Raw genomic sequence first — 24,672 nt, forward strand, 5'->3', positions numbered from 1 at the left:
CACCCATTCTAAAAGTACCAGATCTGAATGGACACTTCACAATCATAACTGATGCTCCTATTGAAGGATTAGGAGGAGTACTTGTCCAAGATGAAGGGGTAGTAGCTGACGAATCTAGAAAGCTAAAGACTCATGAAGTTAATTATGCACCCCATGACTTAGAGTTAGTAGCGATTGTGCATACCCTACAGAAATGGAGACACTTCTTACTAGGGAAGCCTTTGAGTTAAAGTCAGATAACCAAGGACTAAAGTACATCTTTACCCAGCCCCACTTAAATGCCAGACAAAGAAGGTGGTTAGAGTTTCTAAGTGAATATGATTTTCAAATTGAATATATTAAGGGGAAGGAAAATAGGGTGGCAGATGCCTTAAGTAGGAGGAGACACTTGATGACTATAGCAACTTTCAAAACTTCTTTCAAAAGGCAAGTAATGGATGAGCAGGAACAGGACCCATGGTATGAACAAAACTCTTCACTTCGAAAAGCTATCAAAGCAAATAAGAAATTGTGCTTTGTTCAAATGTAGCAACTAGCAATGTTTTAATTGTCTTCTCTTTTCATATGTGATTTTCATAGAAAACACAAGAACTTTGAATCTATCTAGCATATGTGGTATCATGGATTACAATGGATGCAGGATATGTAATACATCAATTTGAAAAAACTTAAAGAAAACTTTAAAGAAAATACAAATGGTTGATTTAAAGCCATTTTCCCAACTCCTGCCAGGATCTTCTTCCAACATAGCTCCTAAACCAAATTGAATGCCTCCCTATTAATAAATTGCACAAGAGCGACACCTTAATCATTTCACAGGTCCAAAATACTTCATCCCACTATAGGGACCTTTTGCCTACACTTCTCCACTATAGTATCTCAGCTAAGTCTCTTTTGACTCTAATACCAAATGAAATAAGAGCAATTAAAATCTAAACCATCATTGTTACTAAAAAATAAAACATAAATATTCAAACTTGAATTCTATCATGTGATCATTCATTACATCTCTGTGGCTTTTTAAGCCCTTTTCCATGTACAAACTTCTTATAAACTAAACTAATTAATGTAATATCCAACATTTCGTGTGGAATTTTTTTTAAATATTTATATTCTCTCTTTTTTAATCTTATACAACTTTGTTTTTTTTAGTATATTTTAATGGATTATCACATTTTAATGAATAAAACATTTGATTTTCTTTAATAGTCAAGAATAATAGATAAATGTTTTTGTTGGTCTTTTTATGAGATGAGATTTTATTTTGACATATTTTATATGAAGAGAATAAAATTCATTTGTGTTATTTTTTTTTTGGAAGAAGGGAATTTTTTCTAGAATATTTTGTACGAAAAGTATATAAAATATTGGTGTTGGTCTTGGAGAAGAGTAAATTATACTTTCATATATTAAACATAAAGAATATAAAAAAATTTCTTTTATTGGTCTTTTAGGAAATGAGAATTTATTTTTTATGTTTTACGTAAAGATAATAAATATTATTTATGTTGGTCATTAAAGAGATGCAAATTTAATTATATAAAAAAAAAAGAGATTTGAATTTATTTTCATATATTTTATATAAACAATACACAAGTTATTTACAATCATCTTTTAGAAGATGAGATCTTACTTGTATATAATATACATGATTAACGTAAAAATAATTTATATTATATTTTAAAAGATAATATTTTATTCTCATATACATTTACACACATAAATATATCACTTGAAGTATTCACGATACTATTGAAAATTTATGAAAATTGTATTCATAATTAAATCGGATATCAATAAACAATAAATATATGTTTATATTTTACCCAAAATTTAGTAAAATAATTAAATCCAATATCGATAAACAGTTTAATATATGTTTATATTTTAACAAAAAATTATTAAAATAATATCCATAATTAAATCCAATATCAATAAACAATGAATGTTTATATTTTCAAATCAAATTTATTAAAATACCATATTGTAGGATTCTATACACTAGTTAAATGCAAATGAAAAGCTAAGAGGAATTTATATTCTATCCAATATTACATTATTACATCATTATTGGAGGCACATTCACTATTCAGAGAATAGTTGTGTCGATTTATTAATGAATTTAATTCCTAAGGGCGAGAGTTCTGTCTTCTATGGAAATGAATATGGAAATCTAAGAAAGAGATATAAATCAACTCTGACTGAGCGGGGGAATGCTCTGAGCATTCTTGAAAATATTGTTGGGATCGAATTTAGTCTTCACATGCACCAGCCTGAAGAAATTCACACCAAAATACTTTTCGCCCCACGACTTTGCTTGTTGTACGGTGGAGGTTCCATTAGCAGATGCATGGCCCAAGTCAAGGTCTATGTAGTTGACGTAAGCACCTCTGGGAGATTTTGAAACATAATGAGTCATGTATTCGTACAACTTTCGCATCCAAGCCACAGACTCTGCATCTTCGGAAGCGTCTTCCCAGTTGAGTACATACTGAATTTCGTATAAATAGCCTGCTCGATGGGGGAAGGGAATCCGAGTGGATGGTATCCTATTCATTACGCCTCCAAAGGGAGCCAATATCATTTGGCTGTCGGGCTTCTCTTCCATAATCTTCCATGCTCCCTGTAGGCCTGATGAAGAGATAGCGCTCTTCACATAATCGGACTTATTCTTGAAGTACCTTTTGGTGGCAAGATATCTGTTGAGGAGGTCGGCAGAATATCCGTTGGCCACAGCAGTCGAGATGACCGAGCCGATCCAGTCTGTCTCGTTACAATCGGCGGCGACCAGACCCATCTCAGGAAAGATCTCATTCACAAGTTTGAGGAGTTGAGGTAGAGGACCCAAATACATTCCATTGAAGGTAAGGCTAACAGGACTGCCTCCGAACACAAAGACACGGATATAGAGATCCTCGGGGGCAAACGGTTCAACAGATTGCCATCGTTCTACAAGCTCTGTCACGTTATCATTTCCCGTCCTGTTGACATTAAACACAGTGATTACGGGAGGCACTTTGACAAGCCTTATCTGCCACGCCACAACCACGCCCCAGCTCCCTCCACCGCCGCCTCGGAGAGCCCAGAACACATCTTCTCCCATCCCCTTTCTGTCCACCAATTTGCCATTGGCGTCCACAAGCAGGGCATCTATAACGTGGTCTGCCGAGACGCCATATTTCCTTGCGAGTAACCCAAGCCCACCTCCACTCAAAGTCCCGCCCACGCCTACTGTCGGGCAGACTCCCGCAGGGAAACCGTAGAGCGAAGTCTTGTTTGCAATGGCGGAGTAGAGCTGGCCTAAAGTTGCACCGGACTCCACCCAAGCCGTCTTGGATTTCATATCCACCTCAACTCTTTCCAATTTCATGACATCGATGATGACGAAATTGGGAGCCTGAGAAGTAGAGGAGAGACCCTCATAGCTGTGCCCTCCACTGCGCATCACGATCTGCCAGCCGTGTTGTATGGAGCACTGCACTGACTTGTGCAGTTGGTCTCTGCTCTCCGGAACAATCAAAGCGTATGGCTTTGGCACGCTTTCTTCCGCATAGCGCAGATTCTGCAGAGAGAATTCGAGGAGCGTGTAATAGTTGCTTGATGAAGAAGAGCTTTTGAACGTCACGTTTTCGATACCGTTTCCACTCAAACATGAGGTGAACGCTAGTGCAGTTGCATTTTGTGACGAGTATGCCACAACCGCACCTCGGCCTCCCAAATTTACAAGCCACAACAATAGAAACAAACCAAACGTTCTCATATAACTCCAGAAAGCCATCATTTATGAACTTATGGTACAAGACTGATCAAGTCAGTTATAATGTTCTTAATGTTGAAAGCCGATATTGGCCCTTATTTATAACCGAAAGCACGTAGGGAAACATCTTTCAAATTCAAATATTCCAGTCCACAGTAAAATCCTTCTAGAGGCTGCGGAAGTATTCGCTCACACTTATCAATGGGCGACTTTGTTGAGCACGTATGGAAAGGAGTTTCATATTCAAATTTTCATGTGCGAAATAAAATCTTAGAGGCGACAGCAATTTGCCTGCGGTCTGAGTGGTGGTTTTTTTGTCGCGTGCCCAGCACGCTTCATTCAGTCTTCCAATGTGTTTGTTATGTTATTGAAGAGAAACTGAATGCGTTTACCATCTTCCGCTTAGAGTTACGTTTTTTATTAGATAAATGAGAATAAGGGTTTTTACAAGTATGGTCATAAGGTAAGATAGATAGGTCTAAATGACTCATGGCAAAGTAACACCCGGCAAAGTAACACCCCCAATGAGATAGGATGGCTCCATAATCCAAAGGTTGACTGTACGAATGATCTAAAATATTGAAAACAACTTTTGAAGGTAGAGGTTTAAATATATTCAATTCAATCAAATTGGAGGCAAAGCTGGTTTGTACCTTGATTAAGCAACACACTAAATTACCAACAGCCACATAGTTATATTTGTATCAAAAATGAAAGGGAAGATTACAAATGTGAATTCAAATAAGCAACACATTGAAAGATTCAATAAAGCGGTTGAAGAAGGGATCCTAGGGTTTGAATAAGAGGGCACGAGGGCCTCAAAACCATAAATGAACAACAAAGACAACCTCCCAATCTTCAATAGAATAAAAAGGAACAACAAAGAAACCCTTTTTGTAAGGGCAAAATTCAATTTTCCTTCTCTAGTAGGTTACTATTGGTTTGAAATCTAATGGTTAAGTTCACTAAGACAAGGCCACAACTCATCAAATTTACATATCAGACCTTTCTAAGAAACATTTTTCAATTTCAAAGTCCTTCCCCCAAAAAACAACTGCATGGATGATAGAGCACATTAAATCGTATACCTCTCTACAATAAGAGCTCTAGTAGCAAAAGAAGCATGGAACTTAGTTGCAAATACAAATCCAATAGCATTAGAATATAGAGAAGGAGATCCCAAGTGAACAATGATAGCAAAATAATTATTACTACTAAGAACTCATTTTGTGAGAAAAGACCCAATCATTTTTTCATACTATAAATAATTTTTTTGGTTCTTATAATAAATTGATTTCTACTGAACACTTGTTTTCATTTATTTCTCAATACTAATGAGAAATAAAATTGAATAATTATTCATAATACATGTTAAACCTGATTTTAGTTAGCATATAAAACCTACAAAACCATCTCTATAAATCTAAAAAATCCATTTAAACATATAAACATCATATGAACAATGGAAATACTATAGATCAACAAAACCCAATAGCTAAAAATAAGAGATCATTGCAATCTAAGAAAGGAAAGGAAACTTATCCAAGAGCTTGAGCCATATGAAACATATTAGCTCCATAACTCTCAAAGAGGTTAGAGGCTTACCTTCTAGTGACTTTATGTAACCATGAGATAGACCCATGAATGCAACATAGACACCCCATTTTGTAGTCCAAACTGTTGGTGAACCTCCATGTGACCAGGATGTCCATACTCATCCAACACGAACACCTTCTCACTACACATGACCACAAGGTAAAGGAACAAAACAACCAAACAAGAGGATACATACATATCATCAAAATTCATGAAGATCCATAAGCATGACATTCAAATGCCCAAAATAGATGACATTGACAATATCCATTGTTTCCAATCTCACAAATCTGCAAAACAAATCTAGCTCACACAACATTCATTGAAGCTCCAAAAGATTTCCAACAACCTCTAATTCCTTCTAAATTATTCCCACAAGCTTTCCAAGCTAAGAAACCAAAAATAGAGGAATACCCAAAATCAATAACCTTCAGCTCTGATACCAAAGGTTGGGAAAGAAACAAGTTCAATACCAAAGATTGTGAAGATTAATCTCTATCCAATAAATTAATCAAATTATTATGTTCAAGGCTTTGATAGGAGCAACATGAAAATCTAAAACTCATATGAAATCTGAAAATTAAATTGCCTTAATTATGGAAAACCTATGATTAGATCCTTCTTTATGATGTCAAAAATCAACTTGTTAACATTGCTTAGTAAACTTATCTTATGTGAACTTATAATAGAAATAAATATTAATTAATATAAGCACAAGATAAAATAAATAAGGCATAGATAAACAACATAACATTCACAGATAACATAGGATTTATGTGGAGAAACCCTTGCAGGGAAACTCCACCAAGAAGAGAGGACAAGCTTGTTTTAACAACAATAAAAGTGCTTACAATGCAATCACTTCCTTTCTTCTCTTTTCCTCCACCATAGCAGCACCTATGTACATGTGGAAAACCTCCTTATACCTCCCATTCATCATTCATTCCTGTAGAGAAAACTACATTCAACCGTTCAAGTCTACACCCAAAAGGCTATATTTATAGAATGGCAAGAGCTCCAAAACCACAAATAAAGGTTCCCAGAGAAGAGTGTTCATTACTCAGGAACACAACCCTTGGAATGCTTTGATGGAGCTAGAAAAGACATTGGTTTAGCTTCCAATACCTTCCCTCCAACATGAACACCTATACTTGCAAGATAAACATTACATTAAATGTAATAAATGACTGGAAACCAAGAGACACCTGTTGCCTCTTCCATGCTCCTACTTGGAGAATCCCATAGGTCACTCTTTTTCCATTTTCTTAATTCATTAAATAATTATTCTAGACATCCATAAGTGGAGAAAACAATATTACATATTTGTGTTCACAACCTACTTTTACCGCTACTAGCATAACCCATCACCTCTTATGAATGTATTACAAATAATGGTGAGAATTAAATATTACAAATTATTTTTCCAATACATCCTAAGTGCCTTAGGAAACTCTCTAAGGATGTTGGAACCATGTCATAGGATTTACAAGGTAGAGGGCACCTTAATCCTAACATAATTCACTATTATATATATGATTTTCTCATATGTGAAAGGAATTAGTAACTGAGCAAAACTATCCCTTGGGCATGTTTTCTATAGGATTGTCTAGTTCTAATTTAGGTGACTAAATGAAAGATAATATTTCTTGATATAGTTGATGGATTATTTTTAGTTACTATGCAAATTTACAGTCTTGTAGATATCCTTTTATGATTTATATCTCCATGCATAAAATAGTTTATATCTTGGAGATAATATGTTGTCCCTAAATTAACATTTGTTTTACTTGTTGACAATAGTATTTAGTTGTTGACATAGTAATATATATTTTTTGAAAAGTTTTAAGAATAATTTTTTTTAAGCTTGTGCATGTAATTTCTTGAAGCATACATAGATTTTTGAAAATAACTAATTTTTTTTTTCGCATTTCTTATGTATCTCTTTTGATACATGTACATATTTTATTATTTTTTTTTGTGTGTATCTAAATGTCTTTCTCTTTCTTATATTTTTTATCCTATTGAATATGCGTTTATATTGAATGTTTTAAATAAGCAAAATATTATCAAAATACTTATTTTACCTTCTTCTATTTTATAGTAGATTATGTCCTAATAATATGCATGACTCATGCTCTTCATTTCTACTAAACCTTATAAGAGATTTCTCAATATTATAATTCTAGAGATATATGCATGTTTAGAATTCAAGTTGCACATAAGAAAAAAACATTTAAATAGATATAAATGTGTTTAATTTCCTAGATGATATGCAATCTACTATCTTTACTAGTAGATATTATTAAGTATATTTTGTAATGAACTAATATAACAAGTACTAATTTTTTTTTTTAAGAGTATATATAAAGGATATGGTTTTTTTAACAACTATTATATAACATCAGTTTTTTTCAATTTTAGTATATTGTTTTTTAAGAGAATTGTCATTTTTTTGTACATGGTCAGAAGTATGGAGAATTTTCTATTACTTCTACTTTGCACTTAAATCTTTATAACTTAATCACAATTTTTTTTGAATCAATCTCAATCAAAATACATCTTTTGGTCTTATATCTTTTGTGTGCATCCTCTAGGATTTTGGATGTATAGTTTTCCTATCCATCACATTGCAATTCCTTTCTATGTAAAATCATTCACTTTAAAGAGAATTAAGTATATCATCATTTATATTTGATGAACAAAAAAAAAATTATATACATCGAAATTATCATCTATGATATTTGAATAGTTATTTTTTGTCATATACCATTTTATAGTACAATCTTAAAATTGACCCTATTTTATAATTGACCCAAGATAACATGTCTCATAAGAATGCAATGATCGAGAATCAGTTATTTTGAGAAATATATATATTAATACATTTGACAAAAAAAGAACATAAATGTACATATTCAAGATTAGAATTATAGCCCATATTGAATGTCTACAAATTAAGATTATTCAATTGACATAAACACTTATGAACTTTACATAGAATTCAAAATGGGAAACAAAAATTGAGGATGCAATTCTAATTTCATGACAATCAAATTTTAAAATTGTATCAAAATAATTTATCATCACTAATAAAATTTTATACACTTTATCCAATACATTTAATTTTATAATTAGCGGATAGGCTATTTATATGGTGAGACTATTTATATGGTGAGAACCTCTCACTGGAATTCAGGGGACTCACACCGGCATTTTTTTCGACAATCGGTTTCGATGATATCAATTATCATTTTTCCCGACAATTGGTTTTGATGATACCAATTATCATTAAATTCCTTCGTATTGTGTATTGTACATATCCAAGATTAGAATTATAGCCCATAAAGAATAGAATTAGAATTATAGCCCATATTATATGTCTACAAATTATGATAATTCAATTGAGATACTAATTATTATCATTAAATTCCTTCGTATTGTGTATTGTGTACTCCATATATCCCAGCTAGCACATGCCTTTTGAGAATGGAAAAATACCTTAAAAAAATTACACGTCTCTAGTTTGAATATGGACATAAAAAACTAAAAATTTAAGTGTCTCCATTTTTCGAAAACAAATTAAAAAAAAATGTCTTTCAACCTGACATTACATGTTTCCATTTTGAAACATACAAATTACTTAAACAGGCAAACGAAACTGGTAATTTTTATTTATCAATTTAACTTGTTTGGAATTGCATATGAAACTATTTTGGCTCTATAAACACTGTTTATAAGGCTCTAATCTAAAGAACGAATATGTCTATCAAACTAAAAAATCGATGGATTCACTTATAATAATTTAAGAATAAATTTAACATAAAATTTAGAAAATTGATTTGTTTATCTATTTTAATTTTAATAATTAATTTTTATACAATGTTTTTTTAATAAAGGATATAGTTCACAAGAAGTACTATACATATTTAAAAATAAACTAATATATACAATTATGAAAATAATTTATTTCAATAGAATTTAAATATTCTTGATGGTTACATATTTAAGATATGAAGTAAATAATCTGTTGAAATTGTAGAAAATTATTTTAAATACATCTATATAAAAACACTAAACTTAAAGAGATAGAATTGGCCAAAATAAATAGATATTCACTATTAAAATTGTTTCTTTGTCTTATTTAATTTTTGTTTTATTGAATATATCAAAGTTTTAATTTCGTATTTTAAAATCAATTTGTTATTTTATATATATATATATATATATACAAAAATAATTGTTATAATAGAAACCTTTCTTTATCTACTAAAGCTATAAATTTCAAAAAGAGAAGAATAAGAAATATGTGAAAGTAATTTAACTTTGATAAAATAATAATTTAACTTTATTCTTACTCAACCAAGCCTAGGCCCCACCAACGAACACCTGAGTATGAGGGACAACTCCATCCCAAGACTGCCTACATACCCACTTCAGCACGGGATCAAGGCGTAAAGTATGTAGTTCTATTTTCTATTCTATGGTTTGATGTAAACTGATTTGTGGTTACGTAACCCTTTCTAGGGTCAATGTCCCAGACAATTTCTCTGCGGTTGCTACCCACGATGGTAGCGCTTAAGTGAAGGCTCAAGATGGCCTATTGCTTGTGGCCTAAAAATAACTAGATCCTAATTCTTATCATGAGCGTGACCCTTGACCCAATTGCAAATCACCAATATCCCTTCAAGATAAAAAGAAATCAATTTCATGAGAGCATTTAACTTGACTATCCCTAAAAGGGGTTTACTATGGTTTATCTCAACGGATGTGAAATCATTTAAGAGTTATCTTATTAGATTATCGATCCAAGGGGGATTACCCGCCCCTTGGATTTTAACTTCCAAGTGTCCCTTATTACTCCCCGACGATTTATAGGGATGATGCCACAGACGTCGTTAATGCAGCTTTATTAGGCGTTAAGTGCAGTAGTTCAACACGACGGCATTACCTGTAAGCGTGACCCAGAGGCACCGTATATACCGAACACTGCTCGTTTTGGTTTTCCAACTTCCTTTGTTTAGTTTCTAAACTAAGAGCTTATGAAACATCATGCTTGAAATATAATTATGAAATGGATCTACATAATTTAAACTTTAAATACTATTTGAAAAAGAGAAATATCATTATTCTACAATTAAACGAATTAATGCATGTATTGGCATGGTAATGATAATTGTGAACCTACGTGTAATTGCATGAAGATAAAGAATGCAAAATAATATAAATGCAATGCAAAAGTAACATCATTTACATACGAAATGCAGAAATGTCTTCTCCTATCGCGAGACTAATTAATTATAGAGTTACTAATTCCACATGAGTGGTTGGCTTATACTTTTTGAAATTTTGGGTCAAATTGAAATAATAAGACTTATTTGTTTTTAAGTAAATCAAAATCATGGATCAAATAATTCAATAATTCCCTAAAGGAATTGAAACAATAATTTGATTTCAATATTTTTGCTAATTTAAAAAAAATAAATTTAACTAAACAATTATATAAAATAAAAAAATTAACTTAAATTTTTTTTCATTAAAATGAATCTAAAAGTTTCATCAAAATTAAATCATTACCAAGCAAATTGTTTTAATGTAGTAATTAGGGGGTGGGGACCATGGGTCCCATCACCCCCTGCGGTTCTGCATGCGCAGGCCCATAAGGGATGAGGGGGCCGCGTGGTCCCCTCCACTCCACCATTAACCCCGCGGTCTCAAAACCGCCGCTCTGCGTACTTCACGTTTTCAGAAATCATGCTAAAGTAAATGCAGTATGCTATAATGATAATGTGGCATTAGTTATTAATATGTTAACATTGGAATAAATCTACTTTTTGTTCCCATTTAAATTAAACTGTAAATTAGAATTTATATATATATATATATATATATATAAATTCTAATTTACAGTTTAATTTAAATGGGAACAGAAAGTAGATTTTAGATTAAAAGGATAAAAATACTAAAGTAAACAATAAGGATTCATTCACGGGGTGAATAATCCAGAAAGTTATTCACATAGATAAACAATCCAGGAAGATGAAAGATAGATGATTATGCTGGGAAGTGCAATCTCATAAAATTTATAGAGATAAACTTATATGTTGCTTCCCCACAGAGATTTATTCTCAGAGATAAACAATCCAGATAAAATATTCGTTTCTAGCCATGAAGATAGATGAAATATGTTGGTAAATGCAAGCTCATAAGGTGTGTTTTTAATCTGATTTTCAATCTAAAACTTACAGAGATAAACTTATATTTTGCTTCTTCACAGAGAGTTATTCACAGAGATAAAAAGAATAATCATACAGATTTAAATATTACAGGGAGAAATTTAGAATAATCGCAGTAAAATCTCAAACCAGATACAAAGGAAATAATCACAGCGAAATCTCTTTAAAGGATGAGATTCAGATTTCTAAACAATAACCAAAGAGATGATTCTAGAGAAAGGAAATAAAGATGGTTCTGATTTAGTTCTTCAGCAAGAATCAATCTAAAACTTAATAAGAAATTTTAAACAAATTCCTATCAAGAATTTGAAATATATGGATCTAACTTAAAAATTGAAACTAATGGATCTAAATGAAACAAATGAAACTAATTCTTATAAACAAAATTTGAAACAAATGATTCTAATTTCTTAACAAATTAATCTACTTCTTATCAAAAAAAATTTGAAACTAATGGATCTAATTAATCTAATCTGATTTGTAGCAAGGATGAGATGCATGAAAAATTAAATGGAAAGAACCTGGATGCTTGAAAATGGTGTCGAATCCCCTATGAATCTCCCTTGATCCTTCAACTTGAAAGAAGTCCTCCAAAGCAAAAATCTTAGCTGAAAAATGAAATAAGACTACAAAAGAAAAATTTACTTGAAGAAAATCTTTATGGAACTACCGACTCCTTTTTTTGAAAACTTGTATATCTTTTATAAGAAAATTTCCCTTATTCCACTACCTAAATTTTTAATTAAAAAAGAAAAAGAGATTCTCTCCCAATTTGGCCTTCATGCAAATTGATTAGACTTAGTGCGAGGAGTTACATGCAAGGTGGTGGAGAAGCCTCTAGAAGCTTCTTATTCTTCCTACAACATGTGCCATAATTTGGGTGAGGAAATTTAAATAACAATTAAGAAAAAAAAGTATATTTTCCATGTGTGTGTGTTTTATTATTTTTATTCCTTTATAATGTTCATTCAATAGTTTATCCAAAAGAAATATAATAGAGTTTGTATTTAAATCCAAAGGAGATAAAGGAGGGTTGTGACAACAATGCTAGCAAAATAATTATTACTACTAAAAACTCGTTTTGTGAGAAAAGACCCAATCATTTTTTCATAATATAAATAATTTTTCTGGTTCTTATAATAAATTGGTTTCTAATGAACACTTGTTTTCATTTATTTCTCAGTACTAATGAGAAATAAAATTGAATAATTATTCATAATACATGTTAAACCTGATTTTAGTTAGCATATTAAACCTACAAAACCATCTCTATAAATATAAAAAATCCATTTAAATAGATAAATGTCATATGAACAATGGAAATACTATAGATCAACAAAACCCAATACCTAAAAATAAGAGATCATTGCAATCTAAGAAAGGAAAGGAAACTTATCCAAGAGCTTGAGCCATATGAAACATATTAGCTCCATAACTCTCAAAGAGGTTAGAGGCTTATCTTCTAGTGACTTTATGTAACCATGAGATAGACCCATGATTGCAACATAGACACCCCATTTTGTAGTCCAAATAGTTGGTGAACCTCCATGTGACCAGGATGTCCATACTCATCCAACATGAACACCTTCTCACTACACATGAACACAAGGTAAAGGAACAAAACAACCAAACAAGAGGATACATACATATCATCAAAATTCATGAAGATGCATAAGCATGAGATTCAAATGCCCAAAATAGATGACATTGACAATATCCATTGTTTCCAATCTCACAAATCTACAAAACAAAGTTAGCTCACACAACATTCATTGAATCTCCAAAAGATTTCCAACAACCTACAATTCCTTCTAAATTATTCCCACAAGCTTGCCAAGCTAAGAAACCAAAAATAGAGGAATACCCAAAATCAATAACCTTCCGCTCTGATACCAAATGTTGGGAAAGAAACAAGTTCAATACCAAAGATTGTGAGATAACATGTCTCATAGGAATGCAATGGTCGAGAATCAATTATTTTGAGAAAATATATATTAATACTTTTGACAAAAAAAGAACATAAATGTACATATCCAAGATTAGAATTATAGCCCATATTGAATGTCTACAAATTATGAAAATTCAATTGAGATAAAGACTTATGAACTTTATATAGAATTCAAAATGGAAAACAAAATATGAGGATCTATTTCCAATTTCATGAGAGTCAAATTTTAAAATTGTATCAAAAACAATTTATCATCACTAATAAAATTTTATACACTTTATCCAATACATTTAATTTTATAATTAGCGGATAGGCTATTTATATGGTGAGAACCTCTCACTGGAATTCAGGTGACTCACACACACACACACACACACACACACACATACTTGTTATAATAGAAACCTTTCTTTATCTACTAAAGCTATAAATTTCAAAAAGAGAAGAATAAGAAATATGTGAAAGTAATTTAACTTTGATAAAATAATAATAATAATTATTATTTTAACTTTATAATTATTATTAAACATGCCTTGACAATTTTTTTTTTAATATTTTTTAAAGAGATTTAAAATATATGTACAACTGAAATTTTAGAAATAAAAATTTCAACTAAAGATGATTTTGATTCTTATTTTATAGAATTTTACATTTTACCTTTTTACTTAACCTATACATTTTATTCCAAAATTTTACACCCACTCTACCCATCTAAATTTTGGTTTAGCAAACTAAATATTAAACATTTTAATAAGTAAGATTTATAAAAAAGAAAAAAAACTATTCTAACACCCTATTTCTTACTTTTAAATAAAAAATATTATAGGGAATTCATAAACAGTAGTAAGCCTTTTGATCTATCCATAAGAAAAATAATGATTATTTTAAATGAAAATTAGTATAGGCATTAATTGATAGGAAATTTAGAATGAATGTCAAGTTGATTGTATCGAAAAAAAAAATGAAGTATAACTAGCCTATATATAGAAATATATATAAAAAAAGCCGAGAGATATCTAGGCTTTCATTTATTAATTTATTAATTTTAAGTAAAAAGAAATTAAATTATAAAATATGTATATTCTTATAAAATATGACTATATAAAGATTTATAGTTTTAATATAGTCTTATAGTTTTCCAGCGTAAGGTTTGTTTTTTTTATATCAAAGCATATGTTTTGATATATAAAGAAAGCTAGACTTGAGACGCCTACTTTTTTAAAATTTTACACCCTAAAGTCAAAAAAGTCAAATAGGCTAGGGTTAAGATTAAGGTTAGGGTTAGGGCTAGGTTAATGATTAGGGTTAGGTTTAGGCTTATGGTTAGGATTTACATCATGCTTAGGGTTAGGGTGAGGATTATGGTTGGGGTTACAATTTAAGATTAAGGTTAGGGTTGGGGTTTACAGTTAGTATTAGAATTATGGATAGGATGAACTCTTAGGATTAGGGATAGGGTTTGAGTTATGGTTAGTGTTAGGCTAATGATTAGGATTAGATTTTATGGTTAGGGCTAAGGATAATTGTTAGGGTTAGGTTTTATGGTTAAGGTTAGGTTAGAGTTAAGGTCTAGAGTTATGGTTAGGTTTATGGCTAAGCTTAGGGTTACAGTTATGGTTTGGATAATGGCTAGGGTTAGGGTTTAAATCACGGTTAGGGTTAGGGTTAGGGTTAGGGTTAAGGGTTAGGATTAATGTTAGTGTTTATACCATGGTTATGGTTATGGTTATGGTTATGGTTATGGTTATGGTTATTTCTCGGGTTAGGGTTATAGTTAGGTTAATTATGGATATGGTTAGGGTTAGGATTAGGATTTACATCATGGTTAGGATTAGGGTTTACATCATGGTTAGAATTATGGATAGGGTTAGGGTGTACATCATGGTTAGGGCTAGGTTTAGGGTTATTTTTAGGGAAATAGCTATTTAGCCCTTAGGATGCACCAAGCTATTAATACCCTTCATATATTATTAATACATTGTAATAGATGATTGGTGCATAGATTAATTTTTTGACTAAAAAAATATATGTATTATATGGAGTTTATAAACAAATAAGATCATAAGTCTTTTGAAACATCCATAAGAAAACTAATAATTAATTATAAATAAAAATTAGTGTAGGCATAAATTCTAAAGTTGACTAACATCAAGACCTTTTCAAAATCTCTAATTAACCAAACATCTTCTTATCAAAATAAATATGATAAAGCCAACCGAACAAGTGTGAGAAAGAACACTTTTTATTTTTTTATTTTTTTTAGTGTCTAACAATTTCACTTATATGGTAATATAAGGTGGTGGTAGAATTTTCTAATCCCATGGGTGATATATTCTTCTTGGGTTTCACCTTTTGAAGCAAGATTCTTACTATAATTAGATGCAATAATTAATTGATAGAAAAACTACAATGAATGTCGTGCGGGGTATCTTGAAAAAAAGAGTATAATTAGATTAAATTTTTGACCAAGAAAAATATATGTTTATTCTTTATATAATTATTTTAGGTTTCTTTTAATATTATGATTATCGAATTAAATTGCATGGTTTATGTTTTAATATAATATATTATTGAACAATAAATAACTCTTTTTTAAAAATCAAGATTTGTGTATATTAAGTGTAACATTCAATGTCAAAATTTATTTACTAATCTATATATTACACATATTTTTTTAGTGTCTATTGTATGAATACTTTAATAGGGTTAAAATTTCACTAATGTAAATTAATTCTATTTTTTCCAATTTTGTTTAGAAAAGTGATGTTACATTTCTAAATTTAATAATTTTTAGATTATGTATGACTTATTCTAATTTTTAAACTAAATAGCTTTGAAAGTTGACATTATATTCAATTTATTTTTTATATATGAACTTTTATTTCTTTTTTACCAAAGCAATTGAATAGATTAAATATGAATTTATATGCTTTAATTACCCTTCTCACAACTATCATCTATTAATTAAATTAATTCATACTAAATTAAGTACATTTTTATTGCAAAGTTCATTTTGCTTTACAATACATACTAATTATTTTTGTATTGAATCCCTCTTATAATGACTTGCATGTGGAAAGACGTATGCAATTGCCTTATAATGGAAAGGATATAGAAGATTCATAGATGACGAAATCAAATACACTTCCAGAAAATCAACTGATCTCTGTGAATGTGAAAGTCTTCGGAGTATTCCATACAAGATATAAATTTGTCAACATTCCCGAAACTCGAAGGAAATAGCCGTAAGAGTCGTATTTATTCCAGAGATTTGAAAATGCCAAATAGCCGTTGCCGTGCCAGCTACGTAAAACAAATTTGCCTTGTGACACAAATCTAGTATGTTATAGTTTTGATATCAACAACTATATACGCGCTTATGTTTGCGACCAGTTTTTGGTGATTATTATTTCGATTAACATTGAAATTATGGCATTTTGGTTGAGAGAAAAATAACTTAGTTCATTAATATGTGTCACCTTTGGTGTAACAACAAATTTACAAATTCATTAGTCTTTATAATGGATAACTGAACTTGTTCAAATATATATTCAATTGGTTTGAATCTTATGTAAACTTTAGTGTTTACTTTTATTTAATATATGTTTAATTGATTTCATCTAAAACATCAAACATGTTTAATTTTATCATATTTTAATTATCATCGAATCATAATAAGTAAATTAATAGTTTTACCAATCTTAGCGATGGATTACTCTTGGCTCAGAGACAATGGAACTTCAAAACATAATTGGAAAGAGATTTAGTCTCACAGCCAATTGCAGCCTTTGAATAGTCTATGAATAAATATTCAAGACAACATTTATTTGAGTATGACTTTGACCATTACAAATGATAAATCAAATTCTCAATCACTAAGAATCATTTGAGATTTATAAAATTAAATTCATCGTAAGAGCTTTTTACATGTCATATATTTTTTTTGTAAAATTGTGAATATATTTTTGTTCAATATTTCGAATCACATTTAATAATCCATCAGTGAGAATAAAAAATATTGAAGAAAAATATAGTGAGAATAAAAAATATTGAAGAAAAATATATACACAATTCTATATAGAAAAATTATTTATAATGAGTTAAATTTACTTAAATAGAACATGAGAATTCATAACTCCATGAAAGATCATACCTACATGTTTAAGATAAGAATGGAATTTGTTGAGGAAAAGTGAGTTTTAAAAATGTGACTTTTTAGGTCAGGACATACTATAATGTTAATATTATATGTAAGCTTATTGTATCAAAGCATGTAGATTTTATTTCTGTGGTCCATAGCTGAGTGATTGCTGACATTTCTTTAAAGACTTTATGACAATTGAATGTTGCCATTGTTTCTTTTAAGATGAGCTAAAATATTAAGCTATATGTTTTAAGTATCTGGAAAGTAATTTTCATTATTTTTGAATTTTTAGTAAAGGTAATTTATTGTAAATTAAAATAGTAAAATCTTATTTTCCAATAATAATTCAAATTGAGGTTAGGGGGAATGGTTTAAAGTTGGAGATTATGTTTTTGTCCTATAAACTATGTTGAAATGATGCTATTATTTGAAAAGAAAGTGCTTTTGTGTGGATAACCTTCAAAATATATAATTTTTACCTGTTCGAAACTTTTGAAGTTGCAGATTTTAGACTCTTTTAATTATGTATTTTGTAGTGAATCTAATTAGAAGAAAAAATTGAATTGGTATTCTCTTTTTCCTAATAAAATATTTAATGTTTTTGGTAGTTGGCCTCTTCTTTATAAAGACTCATTTTTTCCCTCTTTGGATGGTGTCTCCTTCCTTGTCAATCAGTAATTGATTATGTTCAAGATCTTTATATACCTCAAAAATATATGGATTAGGCTTTAAAAGGTTATGATTTATTCAAAGGAAAAACATTGGTTGGGGGTTCATTTTACCACATGGATTAAGATAAATCCCAACTATAATTTTCCCCTATAATGTATACTCAAACATGGTGTAAGGGGCTACTGTCTCGGGGAGATCAGTATGCTTCTGGGGTTATAAGTCCCTTGTGATTCTCAGCAAGTGGAAGTTGTGGTGACGGACATATGTTTATTGCCAAGCTTCAGATCTGTGAGAACTGGACGAAAAACTTATATAGGGGGAAGCAGAGTACCCCGACCGTTCATGAGAGAACATATCTACATTGTGCTTTACTTTCCACAGGCGAAGGTTCATGGTGGAGAAATCCAAGGAGGACCAAAATAGCATTCCAACGAGCAAAGGTGTTCAGAGCGATTGCAGAGCAGAGGTCAAGTAGGAGCAGCAGCAGAGTAGCAGAGTGACTTGGAGTCCCCGTTTAGGGAGGGGGCCTGGATCTTGTACTAGGTAAGTCACCGCGGGCTCACGAGAGAGTCAGTGGTGCGCCAGGTTGAGTTCCAAAGGAGACAGGGTCTTTGTGGATCACGAGTTTACGTGAGAAGCTACAGCCAGGGGCGAGGTGCAGTGTTGTTTGTACCGGTGCTTCAAGAGTGGACGTTGATCTAGGGGGGGAACTTGTAATCGAGTGCTGGGGAAGTACTCAGGGTAGTGACCAACGATATAGTTGGAATTGTTTGTAGACCAGGCCAGGGGCCATTCTTCAGATCAATAAAGCTATCTTATTGCCCCAACATTGTGTTATTGTGTAAGGATTCCACTATGCAAGTTTGTACGTGTTGTGCAAGTGTGTGTGTGCAGGTTATGGAGCTTGGGAGTGCTTACAGGCGTAGTCGGAGTTCTTGGAAGTGCTTGGATCTCATAGACAAGTACCTAAAAGATCGTCGGTGCCGCACGGGAAAACCTAGCCCTGTGACACATGGTCTATACTTAAAATGTGCATTTTAATATAGAAAATACTATTTCTTCCCATCTTCATGAGCTTGATCTTCAAGTTGTGTGTCTCATCCTCCTAATTCTCAAAGAAGTGAATTCCTTGATATTATTGATTATTAGTATGATGATGAAAACTAATTCCAACAATGGGTGTAGTTAAGTTTAGTTTTTTGGCTTTACTTTTGTACCATCACATGTTCTTGTTAGCTGATGAATTTGTGTTTCTCTCATGCAACATATTTTTTCTCTTTATTGCCTAATCTTCAATGGAAATCAAATGTAATATGCAACTTTCTATGCTAAGATATAATTGTGTTTCCCTATGTATTAGGATACTCTATGGCTGGATTTTTTAATTCTTTTATATTAATATATGTTTTAGACTTTATTTCTTTAAAATAAAAAATAAAAAAATATGTTATTCACCATGTTTTCATCTATACAATTGGTGCATAAGAAGGTTAAAAATGAACTACTAAACTCTTTGCCAAACTCTTTTAGTAACTTTCTTATCTCCACTATCTACTTTTATAAAGGTAATTATTTATATTGAACATTTTGACATTTTTTCTTATAACTTATATTAAACATAATATTTTTCTTGAGATAATTTCTTTGTTTCAAAGAGTTTTTATTTTGTAATCAAATAGACGGGTTGATCAATATTAAACTTATGACTATATGATTTTAATAATTATCTTTATCAAAATTATTTATACCAATATAAATATGCTTGAAGAAACTAAAATTAATACCTTTGGGTATGTGCAGGATCATCGTGTGCCAAAACAGGCCCTTAAGTGGCAATGAAATTTTAGAAAATTAGAGTTATGCAACTTGACATGAAAATTTGTGAAAATTATTGTTAAAATATGTAAGAAGAGAATCTATAGAAAATTGAATGTAGTTTCTAAGATACTAGTTGTTTTTTGGAAAAAAAAATCCTATTTGATGAAAATTTCAAATTTCAATGCAGTGGTACTAAAATATCAAGAAAAAGATAAGAAGTAGGCGTATGTCTAACCACCCTATTCACAATCAAATCATAATATTTTTTAATAATATTTATAATATAAGTATTAGACTCACGTCTAGATGTGACACATATTTTTTTTATAATTTTTTATAAAGTAAATAATTATTTATGAATTTTTTACTATAGCTTTTCAAAAATTCAGAAAATTCTATGTTTGACCACCTTAACTTGGTCAAAACCTTATAAAATTCTTTTTAAAATTTGTTTTCCCTATATTAGATGAAGCATAGGATGCGATGCATGTTTTGGATTCAAAAAATGTTATACCATTCGAAAGTTATGTTTTTCAATCAGTCTATCAATCAGGACTTTTGTCAGAATTCAATTATAAAATAAATAATAATTATTTATTAAATTCGAAATAAGACAAGCCTTGTATTGTTGGAAAACTAAGCACATCCTTGAAAAACCCTTTTCGTTTAATCATTTTTGGCTATAAAAAAAGTCGTCAACCACGAGTGTAAAGTCTGGAAAATGAAGGAATACTGAAAAACATGTTTTTTCAATTGACTTTCTGGGCTTGTTACTTCCAAGTCAAATCCCAAAGCAAACCCGAGCCAAAATTTCAAATTTAAAATTTGTACAACAAAAATCGGAGATCCGATTTTAATAAGTAAATTCAATAACTAAATTTGCACATAATTAATCTATTGTTTATTAATATATAATATATTAATTTATTAATAAATTAGTATATGATATTAGGGATAGGGAGAGAGGGGAGAGAGAGAGAGAGAGAGAGAGAGAGAGAGATAGATAGATAGATAGATTAGGGGAGAGTGAGAGGGAGGGAGGGAGAGAGAGAGAGAGAGAGAGGAGAGAGAGGAGAGAGAGAGGGGGAAGGGAGGGAGAGAGATTAGGGGAGAGGGAGGGAGAGGGGGAGAGAGAGAGAGAGAGAGAGGAAGGGAGATAGATAGAGAGATAGAGAGATTAGGAGAGAGGGAGAGAGAGAGGGGGGGATATAGAGAGATTAGGGAAGAGAGATTAGGAGAGAGAGAGAGAAGAGAGAGAGAGAGAGTAGGGAGAGAGAGAGAGATTAGGGGAGGGGTGAGGGGGAAGAGAGACAGGAAGGGGAAGGGAGAGAGAGAGAGATAGAGAGAGGGAGGGGGAAAGGGTCATATTGTGTCCTATGACCCCTTAGGAAACCATATGACCCCTTAGGTGTAAAAGTTTTGTAAGAAATATTGGCATTGCTTTTTATATTGTAACAATGGTTTATCTTGCCACCTTATGACACACTATGACCCCTTATGACACCATATGGTGTTGTTAGACATCATAAGATGTCCTAAGGGGTCATGGGATACCATATGACCCCTAAGAACAACATATGATCCCTTATGACACCATATTGGGTCGTTATGGGTCCTATGGTGTCCTAAGGGGTCATATTGTGTCTTATGATACCATATGACCCCTTACGACACCAAATTATGCTGTTATGGGTCATATTGTGTCATATGACCCCTTTAAGACACAATTTGGCCCCTTAGGACACAATATGACCCATAACGACTCTATACGGTGTCGTTATAGGTCATATGACCCCTTAGGACACCATATGGTGTCGTTAGGGGTCGTATGGTGTCCTAAGGGGCCATGGGATACCATATGACCCCTAAGGACAACATATGACCCCTTATGATACCATATTGGGTCGTTATGGGTCCTATGGTGGCCTAAGGGGTCATATTGTTTCCTATGACCCCTTAAGACACCATATGACCCCGTATGACACCAAATTGTGTTGTTATGGCTCATATTGTGTCCTAAGGGGTCATATTATGTCATATGACCCTTTTAAGACACCATATGACCCCTTAGGACACAATATGACCCTTTACGACTCTATATGGTGTTGTTATGGGTCATATGACCCCTTATGACCCCTTATTACACCATATGGTGTCGTTAGGGGTCGTATGGTGTCCTAAGGGGTCATGGGATACCATATGACTCCTAAGGACAACATATGACCCCTTATGACACCATATTGGGTTGTTGTGGGTCCTATGGTGTCCTAAGGGGTCATATTATGTCCTACGACCCCTTAGGACACAATATGACCCCTTACAACACCAAATTGTGTCATTATGGGTCATATTATGTCCTAAGGGGTCATATTGTGTCATATGACCCCTTTAAGACACCATATGACCCCTTAAGACACAATATGACCCATAACGACCCAATATGATGTCATAAGGGGTCATATATTGTCCTTAGGGGTAATATGGTATCCCATGACCCCTTAGGACACCATACAACCCCTAAAGATACCATATGGTATCATAAGGGGTCATATGACCCATAACAACACTGTATAGAGTCGTAAAGGGTCATGTTGTGTCCTAAGGGGTCATATTGTGTCATATGACCCCTAATCTTTATCTCTCTCTCCCCCTTTCCCATAATCTTTGTCTCCCTCTCCCGTAATCTCTCTCTCTATCCCCTTATCTCTCTCTCCCCTACCCCCTCCTCCTCTCTCCCCCTCCCCTAATCTCTCTCTCTCTCCAATCTCTCTCCTAATCTCTCTCTCTTCCCCCAATCTCTCTCTCCCTCTCCCCTAATCTCTCTCTCTCCCCCTCCCCTAATCTATCTCTCACTCTAAAACATGAGTACTAGATTTGTATATCTGATTTCATCGGATATCCGATTTCTGCCACTGCCATTAATGTGGCAACATTAAAAAAAAAAGCGGCAACGAGAATTATATTTGGGACCACAAATTTATGCATTAAAATTGGATATCTGATTATATCATATATCTGATTTTTGTAAATAAAAAAGAGCCTTGTGGGTCATTTTGTGGATTCCAAGGACCCACATTCTTCACATTCTATTTTTTGTCGACAATCATGGCTTGTTAGACAGGTTGAGACAAATTTGTGCTTTTGGGAGATTCTTAAAGTCAAATCTTACATTGTCAATCATTTAGGAGCATCTTTGTGGAGGTAAATGGGGAGTAGTAGTTGTCGGAAGTCTAAATGCAAAAGAAAGCTTTCAAATGACCAAATTGAAGTGTATAGAGAAAGAGATAGAGAAGGTCATAGGAGGAGAAGACAAGGTATGTTAAATATTGCTAATGTTACTTCAAATGAAGAGGAAATTGAATTTGAAAATGTTGAACAAGTTATTAAAAATGAAAATATAGATTTTGAAAGTGAAAATGTTAAACATGTTGAAAAAGTTGAAAGTGATAATGAAAATGCTCAACATGACGTGAGAATGGAAAGCCACAATTTGGGAGTTGACAATGAAGGTTTCCATAATTTTGGTGTAAATATGATTTTTTTTGACATTGGATGTGAAAATGTAGAAAATTTTGACATAGGAGGTGAACATGTGGAAAATTTTGACATTGGAGGTGAAAATGTGGAAAATTTTGACATTCAAGGTGGAATTGCTCAACCAAGTGAACATTATGTAACACCTAATTACTTTAGAAATGAAGACTCTCTCATGGATGAAAGACAAATTCCAAATCCAAGACCTTAAAGAACCCCAAAATGGTTACTTGAAACTGATGAGAACATTATTGCTAATCATGAAGGCAAGATGTCAACAAGAACCATTCGATTGCGGGCTACACAACTTTTCGACCAAAATTTTAGCAATAAGACATTGACCGAAAAATGCCAACTTTTTGTTCGATTGCTAAAGATGATAAAGATGAGACCATTGCTAAACAAATTGAAGATTCGTATGAATAAGAAGATGGAGAGAAATTGTATTATTGCCAAAAATCCATTTGATGCTCTCAATTCTATTGGAAACAATACCAAGAAAAGAGATAAGATAGCCGCTCGAAGAGTGATTACAACCTCCTTAGTAAGCAAGCAATAAAGGAAGGCTCGTTAAATGAGACAAACTTTTGTTGATTTGAACATAAATTGTAAAAATTTGGATAGAGCACTTGCACGAAGACAAAGACTTGATGATCCACTTTAACATGATACATGTGCTTTTGTAGGGAGGCTTCCACGTGTTGATAGAAAGTTTACTGGCAATGTAAAGGAGGAGATTCAACAATTTTGGCACTCTAATTCTATAGTATCACCCAATGTAAAGGACTTTTTAAAATTAAGAATCAGCAATCGAAACTACACACTGCATCCCAAACATTTCTTGGAACCAAGCCAAACAATGTTGTACAATTTTTTTTGTAAAGTACATCCAACTTTGCAAATATCACAAAGGGCCTTTGAAACCATTTTATTGTGTACCTCTTAAGATTTGTAATACTTGTTGTTGCAA

General features: G+C 32.0%; 1 protein-coding gene across 1 annotated transcript; it reads right to left on the bottom strand.

Annotated features, from left to right (window-relative positions):
* Positions 1-2,191: 2,191 nt before the first annotated feature.
* Positions 2,192-3,778, bottom strand: LOC131869272 (berberine bridge enzyme-like D-1). The gene has a single exon (XM_059215737.1). The coding sequence runs from the start codon at positions 3,776-3,778 to the stop codon at positions 2,192-2,194; it is 1,587 nt and encodes a 528-aa protein (XP_059071720.1).
* Positions 3,779-24,672: the final 20,894 nt, after the last annotated feature.

Source organism: Cryptomeria japonica, unplaced genomic scaffold (assembly GCF_030272615.1).
Source record: "Cryptomeria japonica unplaced genomic scaffold, Sugi_1.0 HiC_scaffold_241, whole genome shotgun sequence".
NCBI classification, from domain to species: Eukaryota; Viridiplantae; Streptophyta; class Pinopsida; order Cupressales; family Cupressaceae; genus Cryptomeria; species Cryptomeria japonica.

Bases quoted from the DNA above. Each gene is read 5' to 3' on its own strand.
- LOC131869272 (XM_059215737.1), bottom strand. From the start codon at position 3,778: ATGGCTTTCTGGAGTTATATGAGAACGTTTGGTTTGTTTCTATTGTTG.